The 23,125-nt window shown below is 43.6% G+C and overlaps 2 protein-coding genes across 7 annotated transcripts in view; one reads left to right on the top strand and one right to left on the bottom strand.

The window, feature by feature from the left end:
- The window catches only part of FIGNL1 (fidgetin like 1), a 49,706-nt gene that overhangs the window by 23,726 nt on the left and 2,855 nt on the right, over window positions 1-23,125 (top strand). For 2 of the 6 annotated variants that reach the window (XM_077916543.1, XM_028751041.2), the window contains exons 2-5: window positions 19,154-19,207; window positions 20,530-20,661; window positions 20,852-20,955; window positions 22,551-22,702. In XM_077916543.1, the coding sequence (XP_077772669.1) occupies window positions 20,642-20,661; window positions 20,852-20,955; window positions 22,551-22,702 (276 nt within the window). In that variant the 5' untranslated portion in view covers window positions 19,154-19,207; window positions 20,530-20,641. Of the gene's footprint in view, window positions 1-14,926; window positions 15,088-19,153; window positions 19,208-20,529; window positions 20,662-20,851; window positions 20,956-22,550; window positions 22,703-23,125 lie in introns of all 6 variants that reach the window. The other 4 variants (XM_028751042.2, XM_028751043.2, XM_028751044.2 and 1 more) reach the window with 4 other exon arrangements.
- STK17A (serine/threonine kinase 17a) overlaps window positions 1,959-23,125 on the bottom strand; it is a 42,114-nt gene continuing 20,947 nt past the window's right edge. The window contains exon 7 of the mRNA XM_028751033.2: window positions 1,959-2,613. Coding sequence (XP_028606866.2) covers window positions 2,463-2,613 — 151 coding nt within the window. The 3' untranslated portion in view covers window positions 1,959-2,462. The remainder of the gene's footprint in view (window positions 2,614-23,125) is intronic.

Genomic DNA, 23,125 nt, shown 5'->3' with positions numbered 1-23,125 from the left:
CCAATCTCCTAGTCATATGAATCCAAATAGTTGTAAAATGGAAAGCTCCTAGGAACTAGTTGAAATAATAATAATAATAATAATAATAATAATAATAATAATAATATAATATCCCACTCATCTGGCTGGGTTGCCCCAGCCACTCTGGGCAGCTTCCAGCACATTAAACACTTCTCAATACAGGGATGCCTTCAAAGTCTTCTAAAGGCTGTGTTTTTCTTTATCTCCTTGACATCTGGTGGGAGGGCGTTCCACAGGGTGGGCCCCACGGCTGAGAAGGCCCTTGCAGCGAGGGAACCACCAGAAGTATCTTTTAGTGCTGCTGTTTTTAAAATTCCAGTTATATATTTGATGAAGTTTTAAGCTGCCTGAATAACTTTTTAATTTTTGTTCTTTGCCTTTCTATCTGCCGTTTATCCTCTGAGAACAGCAGCAAGAAGCACCAACTCTTGCCTGGTGCAGATATCACAGGGCTGCTGATTTTATGACCAAATCAGAGGTGGGCTTCCTCCTCTCTTCTTCTTTCCTGTGCAAATTCCCTCCTTGTTTCTCGTCAGCATTAATCACAGGGAAATATTAGGTCTGCACCATGCTAATTATGGCTAATAATATTAACCATGGTTTGCAACCACAATTTCAAACCTTTTAGCTTCAGAATCTGGGGAGAGTTGCATACCGCAGGCAAAGGGTAGGGACAACTTCAGTCCAGATCAGTGGAGTTTCTTCTGTGCCAGAACTGCTCAAAGCCTTTTTTCTAAAGTGCAGTCAACAAAGGTGAAAACACAGAGGCAAAGAAAGGGAACCGTTCAGGCAAGTCTGTCAAGTTGTTGATGTACTGCCATGTGCTGTGAAATGTTCCATTGATGCAGGTACTTGCTTTATGTCACGTGATCCTCAAAGCTGTAAACTGCTGGAAGACCCCTCCTGCAATGGGTGTTTTGAGAAGCAAAGCCGCAGAGCTAAAATAAGCTGTTTCCAGGAGTGCTGATGGAAAGTGCCTCTGGCTGATAGTAATTATTCCCAAGCCATTTTCAGGTTCAGTTGCTTAATGCCTGTAAACCATCTTTATGAAACAGCTCCAGCTGTATAGAAAAATCTGGTTCAGAATTCACTAAGAAGCTGCTGAAATTTTGGGGTTTTTTTGAGTGAATATGTAGCTCATATTCAGTCTGGAAGAGGTGAGGCTGTGTGCAACAAATAAATTAGCATCGCATTGTATGATCATTATTTCCCCATCTTGGAAGCATATTTTAAATCAATTGTACTTATAAATTTTTCCATGTAGATTAAATGGAGAAAAAATAAGTTAGTTTGATATTTATATGAGTTCCAATTCTTCTGTATTGATACACACCTTAAATAAGTTAGGGGGGAAATAAGTTTCTGAAGACAGGAGTGCCTGGTGTGCTCTGGTCCATGGGGTCACGAAGAGTCGGACACGACTAAACGACTAAACAACAACAACAAGTTTCTGAAAATTCCTACATATGGCACCCTCTACTTTATCTTCCTTGGCATTGTCTTAAATGTAGAGGAATGGGGGGAAATGCTGCCACTATTATTTCTAGATAGCTTTTTTGTGAGTTTCTCAGTGAATTTCTGTAATGAAAAGTTTAGGCAAGTTCCTTCCAGAAACATGAAAAATATTCTGCCTAATCTCAAACATAACTGCACATGAGCAGAAGTCTTTCCATCACATTTTGAGGGCTGACCCAAGCTTGCATGGAATACTTTTTTAAGTGCTGTACAAGTCCTAGTGTTTTGAAAACAGCAAGGTTCAAAATTGCAGCTCTACCAAGTCAAAATGTTAACATCTCCTTTGGAGTAAAGCAGATACTCCAGCATTATAATAAGGCAAACGAGGTCCATACTCCCCACATCTGAGTGCACCCTAAGTCCTACTCAGGACAAACGTATTAAGTGCAAACTCATAATTAGCAGGACACAATGACTTGGTATATATGTAATTTTAGAATTTATTTAGTATATATTTATTGCACATTTCAGACAAGTCCTGTTTCCAAAAGCAACTCCCATCAATTGGGGAAAAAAAATGGAAGACTGCCTTGCTGTCAGCCTTTACAAACAATAAATGGCCAGATACCCATTTATACCTATGTTTTGGCCAGGTTGACCTTCACTTGCTGCTCTTGCTACTTGAATGGCTCTTCTTCCTTAAGGAAATGGATGGGACCAGAGTGTCCTTCCCCCACGTGGCTTCTGCGCTCCCAGCGTGACTGGTCATTGGGACAGACTAATCTTTCTAGCAGACAGGAGAGGAGGCCAGCTTCCTGCAGCTGCTCCTTCGTTGACCTGTGGATGGGGCCAGGTTAGTCTTCCCCTTGCCACGAAGTTTTTCCTGGGAGGCAGGGGGCAGGTGCTACCTCTCAGTGGCTCTTGGTCCCCTGGATTGTGGAGTGGGCCAGAGAGAGCTTCTCTTCTGCTCTGCAGCCACAGGGGAACTAACTGGAGATTGGAGCTGAGTGTTCTTTCTGGTTGTGGAGATTCCTCAAGCTGTTCCTTGTCTGGCTGATGGATGGGTCCAGGTTGGTTTTCCCCTTGCCCTGAAGTTCCTCCTCCTGGTTTAGGAACCACATCCAAGTGGTTCTTGATCTGATGACAGAGAACAGAGTGAGCGTCTCAGAGTTAACATTAAGAATACTCATTTTTAATTTTTAATCTTTGTTCTTGGAGAGATCCCCTTAACGACGAGTGATCTAGCTTGAGATATTTTACTTCTCCATGATAGCTGCTTACTGAACCTTTTTGTTTTCTGCATATAAGCAGTACTATTTAACCTTGAATCAAAATGAAGGAGCTTGTGCTAGTCATAAACATTTTTGTCCTTCATTAGTGAGAATTCACACCTCTTTGCAAAGGAGTGCAAAACTGATTAAAATGGGAGCAATTATCTCTGCTTCTTTTACTTTTGTATTACTTTCTCTATTGCTATCTCTTACTGATTAAAGGCTGGAGTTGCAGTGCTGTTTAAATATTTGCACTTGGTTGTGCCAAGTGGCCTAGCAAGTTGTAAAGGATGGCATTCAAATTCCCCATTTAGGAAACAAGCTGCTTTTAAACATTTTGTCTGATGAAGAAACAGATGTTTCAGCACATCAGCATATCATTCAGCACATTTGCCAAGATCTTAAGATGGGCTAGATTGGGGTTCACTGTTAGTGAGAGATTCTGTCCCACCCCTTCAGAACTTTAGGTTTCAAGTTTATTCCTCTCTTCAACACAGTGGAAGATCACAATTTCAAGTAAGTGAGGCAAATGTTTGTTTTATTTCACAGCAGGGGGGTGGGGGCTGCCGGGTTGACAGTCCTGGGTGCATTTTTCTTGGGGGGGGGGGTTGCTGTGCACCCGGCTCCTCCTTGCCCTGCCAGAGGATTCACCAGGCAAATTGTTCAGATCAGATCCCAGCCTCACACAGCGACACAAGGGTGGCAGGGTAGTGTGAGAAGAACACAACAGCCATGCGCCCTTTGATCCCAGACTCTCCCTTGCTTTGCGAGGCTGGGTTAGAAGGGTGCGTGGCTGTTGCCTCCTTCTCACGCTGCCCTGCCAGCCGCAAGCTGCTTTGTGAGCTGGGGTGGTCCAGGGGTGGTGGTGGCTGGCTGGGCTCCCCCCTGCACTGGCAGGCAGGTGGCGCAGCGTGGCCCCGCTTGGCTACAGTTGGGCGTGTGTGCTCTGGTGGCCGGCTTGGTGGGCTCCTTTCACCCTCTGCGTCCTGCCCCCTGTGGCGTGTGCCCATGCCAGCCTGCCTCAGGCACCAGCAAACCACGCTACACTGCTGTTTCACTGAGAACCAATAGGTTAGTTTTTATGTCATACATTTTACAGTTGTCAGCTGGTTTAAAGCATTTTTACTTTATTGATCTTCTGAATCAGATTTCAATAAATGTGCATATTATTACCAAGACTTCAATGCAGGTTTGACATTATGGGATATTGGCCCTTTTCATGTGGGGATCGGATCGTATGTAGGAGAAACTATAAAGGAATTTTCAGAAACTTATTTTCCACCTTAAAGTGGCGAAGGAGGGTGCATGCAAGCCCAACCTTAACGCCCCCCCCCTTTGCCTAAAGGCGTGGAGAAGGTTCCTAAATATTCAGTGGAAGAGGAGGCTGAAGTGGCTATGTGTGCAGCCCTCTTCCACACTCTAAGCCGGTAGAAACAGCAGAACAGGGCTGTAGAAAATAGCAAAAGAGAACTCATTCTAAGCAAATACTTCTCACTCTTAGAAGGAAAGAAAGACACATCTCCTAATATAATAATGTATCAGAACCAAAGTTCCTTTTAAAAAAGCAACGTCTGTGCTCTAAACCTGTAGCATCACCAATCAATATTTGCCTCTGCCAAAAGCTTGCAGCCCACTTTAACTTATTACTGAATTTGTGGTTAGGAAAGTATCTCCCAGATCTATTTGACTTATGGCTCCTGGTTCATTTCCCTCCTTTGTTATTTCATGGCTCACTTGCCTATTCTGTCAGTGGGCTAATGTGCACCTGCAGTGTGGCTTTTTTTTTGAAGCGATCTCTTTAGCATATGCACGTGTCTGCTGGGGAGCTGTCCTGTGAGGTGCCAAATTCTACCCAGAGAAATGTTCTTGGAAAAGGTACATAGACCATCTGTTTCTATGGTCACAGGATTGCTTCATAAAATCTACAATTTCTTGAGCATCAGACATCAGAACTGGTCCCAAGTGCAATTTCCCTCAAAGTTTTTGCTCGATGGATAGGCCCATCTGGTACGATGCATTATATAGTGAATCTGTTAAAGGTATTTTGGTGCTGCAATAAAAGGGTTTAGAGACATCAAAGGTAACAATTGCTACAGTGTGTGTAATTTACTAGGGGAACAACTCTAGCTGAGTAGTAGAGCACATGCTTTCCGTGCAATAAGGTCCCAGGTTGTGTCCCTGGCATCTCCAGATGGGGCTGGAAAAGCCCTCTGTCTGAGACCCCAGCAGCACCTGCCAGTTGGTGCAGGCAGCTCTGAGCTGGGTGGACGAGTCGTCTGTCCTGGTCTAATGGTCTGACTTCTCCTTCCCATTATTCCCAGTTACTTGGAAGCAAGCCCCTTTGTGCTTGGTGGCCCTTCCAAATAGAATTGCTCAGGACCCAGCTGCACATTGCTTCAAGTGGCAGTTATCATCCTGTGCTGCATCGGGTTAAAAAACAACACCTTGCAGTCGAATTGAGGATGGATCCAAAAGAACAACAAAACTGGAGGGTCAAGAATCAAGGTGAAACTTCTGAGTATTTTAGAACCCCAAATTGGTTATCTGGCAAAAGACTGTGTCCCCGGTCAGACTGGCAGAGTTTTGGCTGGTGAGCAATTCTGCTGGTGAGCTGTTGTGTGTAGTGGCTGTGCCCATGGATCCGGTCACCTCAAATGGTGTTGCTAATCCAGGGATGGGGAAGTAGATCCAGCCACCAGGCGGGCACTGTGCATCATTTTTGGGGATGAAACTTAACTTTGTATTTTTTCCATGCACAATTGTATTTCCTGTTTATAAACATGACCAATGTTGGGCTCCCCTGGATGAGTTTTCAGAAGAAAGTTAAAGGGCACAGTTTGTGTTTTGAAGCTACAGACAACTTTTAGGCTTATCAGCACTTGGAAAAAAGAAAAAGATCAGTTCTTTTACTAGTTCACACATGCCAGGGGTGGGGTTTGGGGAGCCTTTAAAAAGGCAATTACATTTTAACCCCTGGCAACAGTTTGAACGTTGCCATCTAACAAGCAGCCTGTGTTGAATGTTCTTCTCCTGCCCAGCTGATGAGAATTAGTCCCATGAGATTCCTTCATACAGGGGATTGGGCTCGATGACCCTTGGGTCCCTTCCAGCTCTGTGATTCTACACACCCTTCACCACCTCAAGACTCCAGTCAAGGTTTACTCAGCCTTAGGTGGGACAGGAGCAGAGTTTCCTGTGCATAACAATATTAGATCAATCATTTTGTGGCTTTTGAAATCTCTTATTTATGCATTGCAATTGCAAAGGAATAAGTTGTGTTGTGTCTCTCCTTTCAGAAAAGTTTTACCTATGGTCCTCAAATGACATTTCCCGGAGTTTTATTTACAACAGTGGCACTCTTCTGAAGTAGATTGTTTCAGGATACAACTGGCACTTCCTACTCACCCCCCATGTAATAGCTGTATGTTAGGCAGCAAAAACTTGATGGGTGGTATGCTATGACTTTGACCTGCATTGCAGGAAAAGCTTTCTTTGCCTCCTGTACAGCTGTCAAAGGCACAACAGATATGCCAGAAGAAAAAGTAGCTGAGACCTGTTTTCATGTGACAGGGAGCTGTGAAAAATGTTCCACTCCAGTCACGGGAAGCATGTGGCAGGGCAGTCCCTGGAATGTGCCAGAGGAAGTTTTAAAGCCTTACAGGCTGAAAGTCCCAAATGAAAGAAGGAACTTAAAGGCTGTGGCTGGGCCACCAAGCTGGGGCTGTCTGCTGACCAGCAAAGGCCTACTTGGGCCTGCTTCTGTGCCTAATTAACAAGCAGCTGGAGCGACAATGATAGGCTCCTCATAGGATGGAGATGTTTCTTCACTTGCTAATGCTGCACAAGGGTCAAGATCAGGATCAGGACTGATAAAAATCCTGACAACACTTCTGGCAACAGGAAGTGACCTAGATTGGGGCCAGTGGCTGCAAAGCAAGTCAGCTCCTACTCTTGCGTCCTGTGAGCAGGCAGGGGAGCTGCAGCAACGCCTTCCCAGCCCCTCCCAAGCTGCTCTCGGAGTTGGCACCGTTCACCCAGGGAGCGCACCTGGAGTGGTAAGAGAGCCAACCCAGCACACAGGAGACCGGCGCACATATGCTGAACAATTAATTCATCTAATCTTCTGGCAGGGTATTTGTGCAGTGGAAAGGCTTCCCAAACGATAAACATGTTTTTCAGAGGCAGAAGCTCTACTTGGGAGCAATCGGGGGGTAGCCCAGCCCTGGAAGTATGAGAAGGCATTTCCTTCCTGTTGCAGGGATGCTCCTCAGACACTGGCCTAGGAGGACTCCCAGGCTTGGGTCAGCAAAAATGGGGTGAAGGCAGTTTTAGATAACAGAGAGAGATGAAAAGAGATTAAGGTGCTCAATTTCTTCTTGGGCTGTACTACTTCAGTCTGCGGGTGGGGAATCTCAGATTTGAATACTTCTACACACACAGGGACACGGGTGGCGCTGTGGGTTAAACCACAGAGCCTAGGACTTGCTGATCAGAAGGTTGGCGGTTCGAACCCCCACGACGGGGTGAGTTCCCGTTGCTCTGTCCCAGCTCCTGCCAACCTAGCAGTTCGAAAGCACATCAAGCGCAAGTAGATAAATAGGTACCACTCTGGCGGGAAGGTAAACCGCGTTTCCGTGTGCTGCTCTGGTTTGCCAGAAGCGGCTTAGTCTTGCTGGCCACATGACCCGCAAGCTGTATGCCGGCTCCCTCGGCCAGTAAAGCGAGATGAGCACCACAACCCCAGAGTCGACCACAACTGGACCTAATGGTCAAGGGTCCCTTTACCTTTACCGTTATCTTTACACACACACACAATCACACATTTAACACTTAGTTTAGCCCCCCCCCCCCCGGTGCAGTTTAGACTGCGGAGTATCTCCTCCCACCCCAACTTGGAAACATGAAACTATGTTCCTTCATGCTAAATTTGCATCCTTGTAACAATAGTGTAAGTCTGCCAAATTGACAAGGACCTTGACCCTTTCAAAGACTGCCCTGAAACGCCATATTACTTTGGAGAGTGAGGAGCTTCAAACAATCTCATAGTAAGATAAAAATCAGGACTGGGTCTTAAGTGGAAAAACAGCCCAGTGTATTATTTGGGTTCTTGGTTTAAATCATTCTTCAAATCTTGAGCAATGTATGCCTGTTTGTGTGCATTTTTATTTTTTAGAAATAAATATTACTTAGAAAAAATAATTTATGCCAATTTTACTATAAAGCTTCTACAGAGGGGGAGAGAGATCCACTTTTCATAGTCAGGAGATACCAGGTGCTGTTTATGGGGAGGGAGTGATGGGCAGCCTTGAGGTATCCCTGTTTAGAACAAATATATGCAAACCCGCCAGCATGACAAGTGCAGACCTGCTGCCAACAAGGCAGAAATAGATACTCAGTAGAACAGAAAATGAAAGGTATTTAAACTAAGTCAACACCAGAATACTCTGTTACGTTTTCCAAGGTTAAAAAAGTGCTAAACTACTGCTGAAGATAACTTTCCAGATAATGTTCAGAAAGGTTATAATTTCCTGTTGGACCAGTGGAGGAAAGAAGATTATTGATCTGAAGCTGAGAATGCAAATAATTTCCTGTACACTGAGCTGCCAAATGCTTCCCTTTATTGATTTTTCTCCCTCTATTTGCTTAACGAAATGTTGTTTGGGTTGAATAATGTACATAGTTGACCCATTATTAATAGCTAAAAATAACCCAAGGACCACAAAGCAGAAGGAAGGAGAAGAGGTGTGAGAAGAGGGTGGGGGAAGCATCTCAATTCCAAGAGGGGAGCAAGGGGGAACAGTTTCTGAATTTGATTAACCTATTTTGTTGATGTAAGTTTCTGTAAGAGTAGGGTTTCCATTATGAGAATAACACAGAGATACACACACAGCTCCTTTGCTTTGAGAGGAAATTAAAAAGCAAGGAAGAGCCTTGGGTTTTCAAGCCACTTGGCAGGAGCTGTGGCACATTGAAGATTGAATTCTAAAATGATATGACAGCAGCTTGTTGGAAACACACATTTGTGTGTTATCATCAGGGAGCCGGGGCAACTATCTGACACCCTTTCACAGGGGCAGGTGAGGTCCCTGCTTTGGAACAAGTCATTCTGCAAATAATGTGGAGTATTAATAAATGTAGAACAGTATTTGCTGTCAAGCTGGTTACAAGGTTGTAGTTCACTTCAGGGACCTTGACAGTATTGGGAATAATTAGAGCAGAGCCAAGGAGGACTTTTCTATGCTTCAGCTAAATCCAAGAGATGTCCTGATGCCCTGTATTGTTTGACTTGAAGGCAATTAAGAGTATGCGGTTCTTTTCTTTATTTTTTTAAAGCAAATAAGCTGCTAGATTTGCTTTGCCCCTTTAGCTATCTAAATGCAGGCACACAACCAAAATGTAAATCTCTTGGAGTGAATTAAGCCCACAGCAGAAAAATCAGATCAACATATCATGTCTTTAGATCCAGGCCGCCTCCCCACCACCCTCACGCTTCACATGATGGATTCAAAGCAACGTGTACATTATTTGGGGCCCTCAAAGCTCACTCAGTGGCCTTGGGATGGTCCCTGTCTCTCAGTCTAACCTCCCTGGCAGGCTTGCTGCAAGGGTAAAATGGGGTGAGTAGAGAACCAGGGACCCTATCCTGAGCCCCTTGATGGAAAGGGGGGCATAACTAACCATGGACCACATTCAAGAAGTTAAAAATCCTTTTTTTTTATAAAATAAAATTTTTATTAAGACTTTTACATTACCAAATAGAAAAAGAAAAAAGAAAAAATACAAAATAAAAATATTTAAAAACAATCAATCTTTTCATCACATTATTTTCCATTTACTTGTTTCTCGGACCTCCTCATACCTCCCTTTTTTGTATTCCAGTTCAATTTATTAGCTCAGTAGTTTCTTTCCCTCTTTCTTCTACCCAAATCTTTAATCTTAAATTATTATAACCTTGAATTTTTACTTATAAAAAACCATTTTTTCATATTCTTTTATACCATTACAGCTAGAAACCACTTAATTTCAATCCAACATCATTCTAACATTCATTAATTTTACAATGTCTCAGTAGATAGTCTTTAAATTTCTTCCAGTCCTCTTCCACTGACTCTTCTCCCTGGCCTCGGATCCTACCAGTCATTTCCGCCAATTCCATGTAATCCATCACCTTCATCTGCCATTCCTCCAGAGTGGGTAAATCCTGTGTCTTCCAATACTTTGCGATAAGTATTCTTGCTGCTGTTGTAGCGTACATAAAGAAAGTTCTATCCTTCTTTAACACCGATTGGTCAACTATGCCCAGGAGAAAGGCCTCTGGTTTCTTCAAGAAGGTATATTTAAATACCTTTTTCAATTCATTATATATCGTCTCCCAGAGAGCCTTAATCCTTGGGCACGTCCACCAAAGGTGAAAGAATGTACCTTCAGTTTCTTTACATTTCCAACATTTATTATCGGGCAAGTGGTAAATTTTTGCTAGCTTGACTGGGGTCATGTACCACCTGTATATCATTTTCATAATATTCTCTCTTAAGAAGAAGTTAAAAATCCTATAAAGTGGTCAAATACTGATGATGGACAGATGTGTGCCTGTGTTTCAACACCTTTTAATCTGCAGCCAAAGGTAGGTAGTTTTAGTGCTAAGTAGGTCTTACAGGGTGATGAAGAGCTGATTTGGAGCTGGAAGGGGCAAGTTCAAATCAATGCTCAGCAATGAACTCATAGGGAGGCTAAGGTGAGGTGCTGTCCTTCAACATCAGCTGAAAGACCCATCCAGTCTGTAATACAGAATGAGCAAGACTGATCAGTGTTCCGGGGATTTTGGAACGGATTATTGTGATATTGAGGCTAAAACAAATATATCTCAAAGTGTCTCCTGACTGCTGGTGGTCTAGGGGCATACAAGACTAGATGCAATCTTAAATTTTTTAAAAAATGGAGTGAAATTTTATCTGGTAATGAAATTAATGTTGGGGGTGATCCCATTAATTATTATTAATAATAATAATAATAATAATTTTATGAATGATTTTGTTGGTTTACAAAAGTACATGCCTTGTCTCTTTTTTTAAGCTTGTACAGTCTTTCTTACAGATAAGTTACATTTGTTGTGAGAACTTAACTGTTGAGTACAGTACAGAGGTACCTCAGGTTAAGTACTTTATTCGTTCCGGAGGTCTGTTCTTAACCTGAAACTGTTCTTAACCTGAAGCACCACTTTAGCTAATGGGGCCTCCTGCTGCTGCTGCGCCGCCGGAGCCCGATTTCTGTTCTCATCCTGAAGCAAAGTGCTTAACCTGAAGCACTATTTCTGGGTTAGCGGAGTCTGTAACCTGAAGCATATGTAACCCGAGGTACCACTGTATAAGGTTGGGGAAGAAGAGGGGGGAGAGGAGGGGTGGGTTGGTGAGGCATCCTTTTGTATAGTGTACCTGTGGGGTTTTGTGTCAGTGTCAGCTGGGTAGGCTCTTTTTCTATTCATTTACAGTGGTACCTTGGTTCTAGAATGGCTTGGCTCCCGAACAAATCGGCTCCCGAAAGCCACAAACCCAGAAGTAAGTGTTTTTTGGAAGCTGAACATCTGACGTGGCTTCTGCTTGAATTGGAAGCTGTGCCTTGGTTTTTGAATGGTTTCGGAAGTCAAACAGGACTCCCAGAACAGATTAAGCTCGAGAACCAAGATACCACTGTTCGATTATTGCATCTTCTTGGGGGGCAGGGTGTGGTTGGTTGTCTGTGGTTGTCTGCAGTGGGGCTTGTTTGCATTTGTGAGGAGGAGGCATGTTTGTATGTTGTCGGTGGATTCCTCTTGTTGTCTCGCTGGGCTGTGTATGTGATAAAGGGAAGCCAGGCGAAGGCGTCCTCTTGTCCCCGTCTCAGTTTCAGTTTATTGGTTAGCTTTTCTAGCAAGGCCGTTTCCCATACCAATAAATGCCATTGGTTCAAGTTTACTCCTGACAGGTCTCTCCAGTGTCCGGCTGCTGAGAGAAGGTGGGTTATGAGCTCTGTATAATGTGAGTGGTCGCTATGATCTTAGAAGATGTTCAGTAGGGCCAGTTGTGGGGTGAGTTCTAATACCTGTTTAGTTATTTTCAGTGCTTTTGTTCTGGGGGGACACATACCCCTAAACATTTTGTGAATCTAAGTTTGGCCTCATTGAGGGGCAGTATTTCAATATGAGAAAGAAAATGAGAATACCCCTAAACATCTTTTAAGGGGGGAAAGCACTGATTATTTTGCATATCTCTTATAGGACTGCTGTCCAGAAGGGTTGGACTTCTGAGGAAGGGAGGTACAGGTATTTGGGGCTTATTCTTCGCTTTTTGTGTGAGAAAATAAACGAGTGTTGGGGAATCCAGATTGGGAGGGTTTGGAATAAATAGGTTAGTTTTGGGAGGGTGGTCATTTTGATCATAGCTATTTTGTCTGAGAGGGTGAAGTTGGTGTTGTTCCATTTCCTCAAGTCTCTGTTGATTTGTAATTGTGGAGGTATATTTTGTTGAGGTTTCTGGTTATTTGAATCACTAGGTACCTGAATTTGGTACGGCAGAGTTTTATCTTTGTGATGTTGGTGAATTCCTTTTGGGTAGATCCCATTACCTGTTGTGCTTGTAATGTTGGTGTATTTAGAGGAGCTGGGTTCACGATGCCAAATTAGGGAACTATTTGTTAAATTGCTGCTAGAATTCTAGTTGTTCAGTTTGAGAAAAGAGCAAAGATTTAATCAGATAGTGGAAGATTATAATTGATTATGTATGTTAATATGTTAAGCATAGGAAATATGGGAGGTAGGTTAATTTTTCCATTACTGGGAAAGGAACTATGGCCTCAGTTTAAGTAACTGAGTTCATGTTGAGGGGAAAATATGTAGGAGATCAGAAATTAGGTAGCAAAGTGATTTTTTTTGTTTGGTTTTGGTTGTGTTGGTCATAATGTGGTCTGAGTGTGACTAATTTGATAATATATAACACTACAACATTTTAATATGCTTCTGTCTCTTCGTGTTGCATAATTACTTTTTATTATATGCTTCTCATGTAAATTGCCAGTCCTCTTAAGCAGATGACCTTTGGCAACTCAGTAGTCCTCCTGCTGGTCATAATTCAATTGGAAAACATCTGGCAGCAATGGTGTGGGAAAGTTCAGTCAAAATCAACCATGCATGAGCACTAGTTAGTTCATGAGGGGGTTAAGGTAATAGAGATTGATTCCTAGACTCAGCTAGGTCATGCCACCCTTTTTCTGATATGAGGAAGTGAAGCTTTTCTCTTCCTGTTTCCTGTTTCTCCATGCCATGTAACCTGCCAGGGAGGACGTATCTTAAGCCTGCTCCAAGCTTAGAACGTGTTTGAAGTTATCTTTCTGTATTTTATACCCAAGAGCAGTGCTTTGTTTCTTAAAAAATGTTTAGGGGTACTCTCATTTTCCTACTCATATTGAAATACTGCCCCTCAATGAGGCCAAACTTAGATTCACAAAAATTTTAGGGGTATGTGTACCCCTGCGTCTCCCCAGGAAAAAAAGCACTGCCCAAGAGTATTTTGCCTGTGTTCTCCTTGTTGCTGCTGAATAAATGCATGAATCTTACCTTTGGAATGTTTTGTAAATAAAATATTTTAAACATACTTCTGCTCATTTCAAGAGGGGTAGAAAACAGGGAGTGCTGTATGCAAGTAAATGACGTACGAAAATAGTTTTAACAACCTATATTCCTAACCCTGTGCTGCTGCTTAACTTCTGTGAGTTTAAACTCTGCTACTGGGAACTCTCTCCTGCTGGAGAATGTGTTTAGCTCCCCGTTTTGAATTTAGGCACCCAGCTGATTATTTTATTATTCATCCCATGGGTGAATTTCCACCCAACAAATGGAAGACTGGATGAATCAGTGCATGGTTTGGGGAATTGATAATAAGTAGTGAAAGCCAGTTTCTATAATGTGTTTTATTCATTGTATCCCTGCATATATTGGCCATTCCCTGTGTATGTCATAGAGTTCAGTCACATGAATATCTCTGCCTCAGACATAATGTGTTGCCCCCAATAACTATGTAGATCCTTGGTTTTGTGCTAATTCCCATTGTGACCACATGATCCATATAGCCTTCCAATACCAGCACATATGTGTTTTTGTGGTTAGGCTGATAAGTAGATAAAGCAGTTCTTATAAACTGGTCCGGTAATGAGATAATGTATGAAATAGAAGTAACCAGGGACAAGGGACATAAAAGAAACCTGTTAGCCTTCCAGAGTGCTGGGATGGACTTGCTTGCTTCACTTTGCCTGTCTGAAGAAGCATGAAGATGGTGATTGATTCACTTCAATGCTCTAAAGCAGCAACAGTGATATAATTGCACTGTTGTTCTTTATAACACACCCCACTATTATAGTGTCTAACCTTTTCATTTTCCTCCCCCTTCAAGCAGCAATAAAATTCAGGGTAGTATTATGTAACAGGAATTTGCATTCCTTTGCTCATCCTTGCTTCTCATCTGCACTTAAAGTACTTTTATTTTATGAGGAACCTAAAACACTTCATAAGAACTGCAGTCACCCACGTTGAGGAAATTACCGATTTATCTTTTTATGTTGGATTTGGGCTTAAGCAGATCATCTGTGACCAAGCCCTGAACCATTAGAAATGTTGCTTCTTTTATGAGAAATAAAGAAGTGAGAGGCCCAGCGCTTTACATGAGGATTTCATTTAAAATGAGAAAGTTTTAATGTGTATATATAGAACAGTGTTTATCTCCAAGTGTTCTGAACAGCTGATTATTAAAAAGACAAAGCAGCACCAAACTGCAACAGCCCCCCAAAACAGACCCCAGAATGACAACTAAGATCCAGGTGGATGTAGATGAAATATTGTTCTCAAAGAGCAATCATAGGGTCAGCTGTGTTAACATAGGTGCCATTCTGAAAAATAATACCACAAGATGGTAGAATTTGTTATTAAATGATTGAATAGCATCATGTTACATCTATTGCATTTTTTAAAAAATTATTCCTGCGGGACTTTAATGTAGTCAGAAGCTGAAACTAGATAAATGAACAAGACTAAATGTTTCAATGCAGCCTCATTTTGTTTTAGTTTTGACGAGAGTTGAAAAGTGCCTCCTGTCTTATCAGGCTTGCAAACACATCCTCCTGGGTGTCACCTTTTTCTTCCCGCTTTTCCTCAGCACCAGGGCAATGCACATGATTTTTGTTGATGCCAGCATGATGCAATAAGTCCGTCAGTGAACAGAAAACCCGTTTGGATCAAATCATGGTGTGGCGAAGAAAGAGGAAAAATGGCATCAAGAAGGATCAGCTGACGGGGCAGAAAGGGCATCAAAACTAGGTGAATGTTTTACATAGTGAGAGTCTCCTCCCACCCACCATGCCTGATAATTTGCTTGGCTGCTTTGAATGGTTAATTCTTACGCAAGTATCAAAACTGATGGACATTCAGCACAAACCTAAATAGACTGAGTGAATATTAATAACCAGCTTTATATATTCAGTTTCTTTTTCTACTTGGGGAAGTATGTTTGGGCAGCATTATATGCGTGTGTGGCGGAAAGGGTAAGTGCTAATCTTAACCAAATGCTAAAAGGTACCACCAACATGGTGTGAACGAGTGGAATTGAAAAACAGGGTGCCATGAAATGGCAAATGAAAGGTGGGAAGGTGAGAGAACAAGCACACGGAAATGTGTGCTATCACTTCTGGTTGTTGGCCATTCTGCTTCACTGAACCTGCTAAGGATCCTTGGGAGCAGCGAGACAATAATTAAATCTAGGACTAGGGTTTAAGAGCCGTCTCTCTTGCAAGGAGGAGCCTGTGAATGTTCTCCACTGCCTGCTTGCACCTTCTTTGTTTCTCTGATCTACTCCAATCCCCTGTAGTGCTTAGCATGGCATATTGCTTAGCAGGGGCAGCCATCATAGCCCCCACCCACCCCATGACTTTGGCCCAATCACAGTAAATACTGAGGGGCCCTTCAAGCATCTGGTTGCTGCTTTTTAATACCTGCACATTTCCCTCCACACAAATCCAGTAATCAGCACGGGGAGAAAGGATTTTTAAAGAATTCCCTCCAGGCGCTGATCCAAATCCTTTTCTCCTGCAGCTGCCTTTTAAATGGGGAAAGAATGGGAACCAGAAAGGCCAGAGTTGGAGAGTTGAGTTGTGTGTAGTTGAAGGTTGAAGCAAGGCTGCAGGTTAGGCCGCTGAGAGAGAGCCATGCCTGATTTCTGCTGGAATCCAAGGCTGTGGCTATGGGACAGGCAAGGCCCTCTTGGGGGTGTTAATGCTGTGAACCCCTCCATTGTAGACTCTGGTGGTAAAGGTAAAGGGACCCCTGACCATTAGGTCCAGTCGTGGCCGACTCTGGGGTTGCGCGCTCATCTCGCTTTACTGGCGGAGGGAGCCGGCGTACAGCTTCCGGGTCATGTGGCCAGCATGACTAAGCCGCTTCTGGCGAACCAGAGCAGCGCACGGAAACGCCGTTTACCTTCCCGTCAGAGTGGTACCTATTTATCTACTTGCACTTTGACGTGCTTTCGAACTGCTGCAGGAGCAGGGTTCGAACAACGGGAGCTCACCCTGTCATGGGGATTTGAACCGGCGACCTTCTAATCAGCAAGTCCTAGGCTCTGTGGTTTAACCCACAGCGCCACCCGCGTCCTAGACTCTGGTGTAAATAAATAAATATATATGTGTAAATAAACCATATATCATAAAACTACCACAGTCTCTGCTGTGCCTCATTTCCAAAGGAAACACAAACCCTGGGTGTCTGGAACCCCTGGAATCTCACACCAAGCAGAGATTGGGATGACATGCAACAATATGTAAGATGGGCAAAAATAGATTTCATTGTTTTTCGCAAAGTTGTCAATAGTCCCCAGCAAGTAATGTTTATCAACTCCTAACCTTTGATTTTACTCAGAAACAAATGTTGTACAGTGGTACCCCGCAAGACGAACGCCTCGCGAGACGAAAAACTCGCAAAACGAAAGGTTTTTCCGTTTTCGAGTTGCCTCGCAAGACGAATTTCCCTATGGGCTTGCTTCGCAAAACGAAGCTTGCCCCGGGGACAGCGGGTCTTATCTTTTGAAGCAAGGGGCGGCGGGGAGATCGCTTCTCCCCACCGCCCCTTGCTTCAAAAGAGGTCTGCCCCCGGACCTCTTTTGAAGCAAGGGGCTGCGGGGAGATCGCTTCTCCCGGTGCTCCGAAGCGGGGTGGGGGGGGCGGGAACACCTGCCCCAGCCGCCGGGCTTCGTAGCGCTGCTGCGAAGCCGGGCGGGGGGCGGGAACACCTGCCCCAGCCACCCCGCTTCGGAACGCTGCTCCGAAGCGGGGTGGGGGGGCGGGAACACCTGCCCCAGCCGCCGGGCTTCGTAGCGCTGCTGCGAAGCCGGGTGGGGGGCAGGAACACCTGCCCCAGCCACCCCGCTTCGGAACGCTGCTCCGAAGCGGGGTGGGGGGGCGGGAACACCTGCCCCAGCCGCCGGGCTTCGTAGCGCTGCTGCGAAGCCGGGCGGGGGGCGGGAACACCTGCCCCAGCCACCCCGCTTCGGAACGCTGCTCCGAAGCGGGGTGGGGGGGCGGGAACACCTGCCCCAGCCGCCGGGCTTCGTAGCGCTGCTGCGAAGCCGGGTGGGGGGCAGGAACACCTTCTGAAGGCGGGCGGGGGGCGAAAGTCTTTGTCCCCCCTGCCTGCCTTCCCAGGGGCTTTTAAATCGCCCCGGACAGCGGAGAAGTCCTCCGCTGTCCCGGGGCGATTTTAAAATGCCGCCCGCCAGCATTTTAAGATCGCCCGGACAGCGGAGAAGTCCTCCGCTGTCCCAGGGTTTTTTAAAATGCTGGGGGTGGGAAGAAAAGCCCTTGTCCCCCCCCCCCAGCCTTCAGAAGAGGTCCGGGGACAGTCTGTCCCCGGACCTGGTCTGAAGGCGGTTTCCCTAGGAACGCATTAATTGATTTTCAATGCATTCCTATGGGAAACCGTGCATTCCAAGACGAAAAAACCGCAAGACGAAGAGACTTGCGGAACGAATTAATTTCGTCTTGCGAGGCACCACTGTATGGCACTTCTAGGCCTTGTTTCTGAAAGCAACATACCAAGTATGTGGCGTCATACTAGGAGGTGAGGATGTCTCAGGCACTCTCTTATGACTCTCTTATGAGCAAGCAAAGTTAGTCATGCAAATAGTGTCACCTGAGAAAGATACCAATATAGACTAAAGAAAGGAAATGGTTTTGCATTTTCTACATCAGTGGCCATTAGTTTCCATTGTGACATTTAATAAGATGTTTGACAGCAGTTCTGCTGAAGCCTTACTTTCTAAGAAAGCTATCACTAAGGTTTCCAGTAGCCCAACGTGGGCTGAAATCCACTTTAGAGACACTGCTTTCAAAGATGCCAAAATAATCTGGGTGGGGCTGATTTGAAGAGGTGAGGTAGCCTGAGGAAAGGCAAGAATTTAGTCAGCATCCTTGAAGGAAGTCAGGACGCCAAAACACAAACAGGATATTTTGGATGTGGGTGTTTCTCTGTTTTTTTGTGGAACCAAGTAAAAAAGGAGTTGGGCCCTTGAATGAGTGTTTTCCAGAGATTGCTTTCCTAAGGGATTTCTAGCACTTCTCTGCAAGAACTCTTTTCTCAGATGCCTTTCTGTAGAGAAGAGAGGCATGAGGAGGAGAAGGGTTAAAGACTCAGGTAGATGTACCACAAAGGCTGCAGGAAAATCTGTGGGAAGCACCCGTTTCCATCAAGGGAAAGGATACTTACAGAGAGGGCAGTTCAAATATATATATTTTTAGCATGTAGTTGTTACGATGACATTAGGATTCCTTAAGTTCATGTCTTGTTTCCAACTTCGCCAGAATCTTCTTGGGTGTGAGGAAGGCTACTTAGAATCAAAGAATTGTAGAGTTGGAAGGAACCCAAGGGTCATCTAGTCCAACCCCCTGCATTACAGGAATCTCAGCATCCATGACAGCTAGCCATACAGCCTCTGCTTTAAAAAGAGTCCACAACCTTCTGAGGGAAGGATAAGGCCTTGGTTCCTTATCACACAAAGCTACCATTACTTTTCTCTGTGCTCTCCAATTGTTTCAATCTTCTGTGGCTGTTCCCCTTCAAGAAAATGTTTTGCCGACTCCATCCTGCATGAGTCAATTATGAATGAATAAGATATAACTTTCTAAGACAAAAAATGACAAGATAGAGAAGGTAGACTGGAAGAGGGAATAAGCCAGAATAAAAAATGAGGCACAGATGTTTGAGAATATACACATGAGATGTTTTCTGTCTCCCAAAGTAGTAGTTAGGTCTTGTCATCTGCTCCTACTTCTTCTTCTATAGGAAACAGAAATATTACTGTTGCAGAGGAGCTGAAAAATCCTGTTTTTTATTTCAGATTAGCTGTTTTTGACTAAGAAGATCAAGCAAACTAAAGGAGGAATGTAAAAAGGTATGCGCATCATCATGATGATAGTCTTCTGTCCTTTTGTACACCCTGCCTCTTGCTGCACACAAAAGAAAGTTAAATTCTAGTTAGGGGTGCTTTTGTATCCTTCATTCCCCCCAAGATATTCTGAAGGAGAAAGGATTGCTATGTTTATATACTAGTGTTTCCTCTTATTCCACTCACATAAGGTAGAACTCACCAGATGAAGAAACACCTGACTTGAGGGACTTCTTTCCTGTAAACAGCTGTCCCCCTTCAACAGACCAGTGCATTTCTGTCACTGTTATTTGGAACATGGGACATGATCTATTGAGAATATTTTTAGACAAGCCCCATCCAAGCTAATGAGAGTTGCAGTTAATTCCATATCAGTGTGGTTTATGCAGACAAAGCTTCTGCTGTGGAGTGTCCTGAATATTGCAGTCTCATAGATGTGGCTGATCCTGTGACTCTTTCTGATTTAATTGGGATTGTCCACATAGCCTCAGATGCAGAATGGTACTATGATTCATCTAGAGATGGTAGTTTATAAATCTGTTTCAATTATGCTGTGCTTATGGTGGGGTTTTTTTGGTAAATGATTACTTATAAACAGCATGCATTTACTCTGAAAGGCGGGGTTGGCAGAACCTGTGGCCCTCCAGATGTTGCTGGATCACAACTCCCATCTCTGACCATTGGCCACGTTGGCTGGGGTTGATGGGAGATGCAGCCTAGCAGCAGCTGGTGGGCCACAGGTCTCTGCTTAAAGGAGACCTAGATAAAGGACAGTGTGCCTTGTTCACTCTGCTACTTGGATTCCTGTGATTTATACACATAAATCACTGAAAATATTTACAACTTTCATAGTTATCCAAGTCCTGCTTGTTTACATACTGCACAGAGGTGGATAAGAGCCTGTCATACAATTAACACAGTAAGCTGTTAAACAAAGGAACAGCTGTAACCTCCTGTACTCAGCTGTTTAATGGTATTCTCTGCTAGTCACTCATGCCCTTTTACTTTCACTGTGTATTTGTCATCTGTCTGCATGACAGAACAAAATGACAAATATGTGGTCCACATGAAAAGGGCAGGACAGAAGACTAAAAGGATGAGGGGAGAGACCATTGCAAAACCTTCCTGTTTTTCACTTCTGCTTTGTGAACACGCAAGTGAAAGCTGCTAAAATGTGGCAACTGTGGGGTTACTGGACACGTGGCTTATTTATCCCTCCCCATACCTTCGTAGCGAAATTCACTCATAAGGTTTACTTTCTTTACTTCAGGGTGACATTTCACTAGCCTCCCTAAAACCTGAATAATACTCCCCTGTGTTTTATTTAGCACTTATGGGAACCTGCAGAACAATATGCTGCTTTTCTGGCTGCTGGCCGCACCAAACGAGTTATTTTCTGCTTGGCAATTAGTGAAGCAGCAGCATCCCTAAAAGAAACAGATGAACATATTCCGGCTGAGGTGAGCAGCCCCTGCTCAATTCTCCTCTAGATATCATCTGAGTGAACCATGGGGCCCTCAAAAATGCTGAATGATGCATGTAGGGCTTTCATTCAGGCCTATTTTGCTGGAATATTGAAAGGGCTTTGGCAACATTCCCTTGTTTTGCTAATATACAATAAATCTATTTCTGATCCTTCTTTCCCCTTAGGGAACAAAACATGCCAGCATCCTTGAGAAAACTTCATCAAATGGCTCTTTATCTGGCGGTTGTGTCTGGTGGAGGAAGTGCTCTTATGTATTACTACATACAAAGTAAGTTTCATCACAGTTAGTAAGTTAACCCTGATCAGCAGAATCAAGTTCAGCAGAATGAGATGGAAGAGCATTGGGTTGGTAGAATGCAAGTTGCAAATCACATCTTTGAATTTCCAGCATGCTAAAAATTCTGTGAATAGAAAACCAGTAGTTACTAGAGAAGAACGTTCCTCCCTTCAGTGCTAGTTTTCTGCTTGCAAGGCAATTGTACATAAAGTAGTCTTCTGAAGTAGTATCCCTGTCTGTCATCTTCAGTACATCTAAAACAGGGGTAAGGGATCTGTGGCCTTCAGATGTTGTTGGACTCCAACTCCCATCAGGTCTAGCCAGCATGGCCAGTGGGCAGGGGTGTATGGGGTGGGAGTTGTGGTCCAACAATATCTGGAGGGCTGCAGGTTCCCTGCTATATATAATCATTAATAGGAAGGGGTGTGGCCGAGTGGGGGAGTGCAAAGCAACCCAGATGCAATCCCTGTCGCTTGCAGGAATGACAGGAAAAACTCCTTTCTGAAATCTTGGGAGAGCTTCTGCAAACCAGTGTAGACAACACTAAGTTTGTTGGACTAAGGTCTAATTTGGTATAAGATGGTTTCCTATGTTACTGTTTAGAGACAGGGGTGGTAGTGGAAATAATATGACTTGACCCCTTAAACTTTCAAGTCAATTTTATGCTCTGTATACAGTAACAGTGCTAAAAACAAACAAAAGTCTACAACCATGCGACCTAAATTTTGTGCCCCAAATGTTGAGTTCAACTTGTAAAAATTAAGCAACTTTATGTAATTGCTCTTATTTTGCATATTCTGCAATGTTTACTATTTTGTATAATTCATTGAATTTTCCCATCACTGGGAGCAGCAGACAATCTTATGCAGTGTTAAAATGCTGCTCTTATCCTCTGGAAATATTATTCAACTACTGGCTTTCATTTGTGCTTCTGAAATTTCAACAGTCATTGGCCACACACTTTCAAGGAATCATTCACAGCTATAACCAGAAACTTGTACTAAAAAAAGAAAAGAAAGCAAACACTTTTGAGAAGCTTAATTTTGCACCAAGTGTCACATTTTACACCTTTTCTTCAGTATCTTAGAAATGTGACATTACACAGACCTGTCTGTAAAAATTATTAGAAAAGTCTAATGCACTTTGTGGCTGGGTCTGCTATTGGCAGTGGGTGGAATATAGTCATGATTTGTACCAGCAGAATTATCTTCACCTGCACAAGAGGCTGGTTTTCTGACTCCCCAGTGGTTTTTGGATAACGCTGGCTGTTCCAGGCATAGCTCCCAGTATCAATGTTACTTGTGTAGGCCATGTACATACGTTTTAAACAGGCCTTACACATTTGGAATGAGTAAGTATAACTGCAGTCATCTGTCGCCTTTGATTATATATTTTGAAATAACAAGGAAACCTTCAAATTTAGGTTATCTGTAGATAAAAGTAGAAAGGGCACAGTGCCATGGCCACTGTGGCTTTGGTACCTGTCAAGGCAATTAGACACCATTCTTTGACTAATATTTACCACTATTCCATTTCTGTTTAATATTGATACAATAACTTGTTTGTGTCTTTCCTCCTTGCTCCAGAGAATTTTGCCAGAACACAGTACTATCAGCAGGCTCTTGAGCAGCTTCATAAAGACTCAGCCGCCCTGGAGGCACTTGGTGCTCCTCCTCTTGAAGTACATTACATCAGGCTGACTGACAAGACCAACTGTGTTGACATGTCAAGAGCTCAGGTAATACCGGCTGAATTAAGACCTGATGTGAGAGAAGAGAAGCAATGGGGAGGAGTGCTCTACATTATAGCTTGACCACAGGATTTCTTAGAATATGTTTGAAGATGTTGTCTGTCGTGACATCAGCTATCTCAGCATAAAATTATTATGCTGCAATGTTAATAGGCTAGGATTCCATATACCATTAAGACACTACTATTTCAATCTACACATTTTCTCATAACCTATCTGCTTTAAATCAGCCTTGTCTAATAAACAGTAACCACATCAACTTGGTGCAGATCTTATACATCAGCTTTACTTAAAAGTCTGGATTTATCAAAGAATTTGCCCAGCAGCAGAGAGCTGAATGTGCATATGATGAAGTAGTGCTTCAGTGCTGGGGACTGGTTTGTAGCCTAGTACCAGAATATATACTTTTCA

This window comes from Podarcis muralis, chromosome 12, assembly GCF_964188315.1.
Source record: "Podarcis muralis chromosome 12, rPodMur119.hap1.1, whole genome shotgun sequence".
Lineage (NCBI taxonomy): Eukaryota > Metazoa > Chordata > Lepidosauria > Squamata > Lacertidae > Podarcis > Podarcis muralis.
The sequence above is the reverse complement of the archived record's forward strand: the minus strand, read 5'-3'. Positions and strand labels throughout refer to the sequence as shown.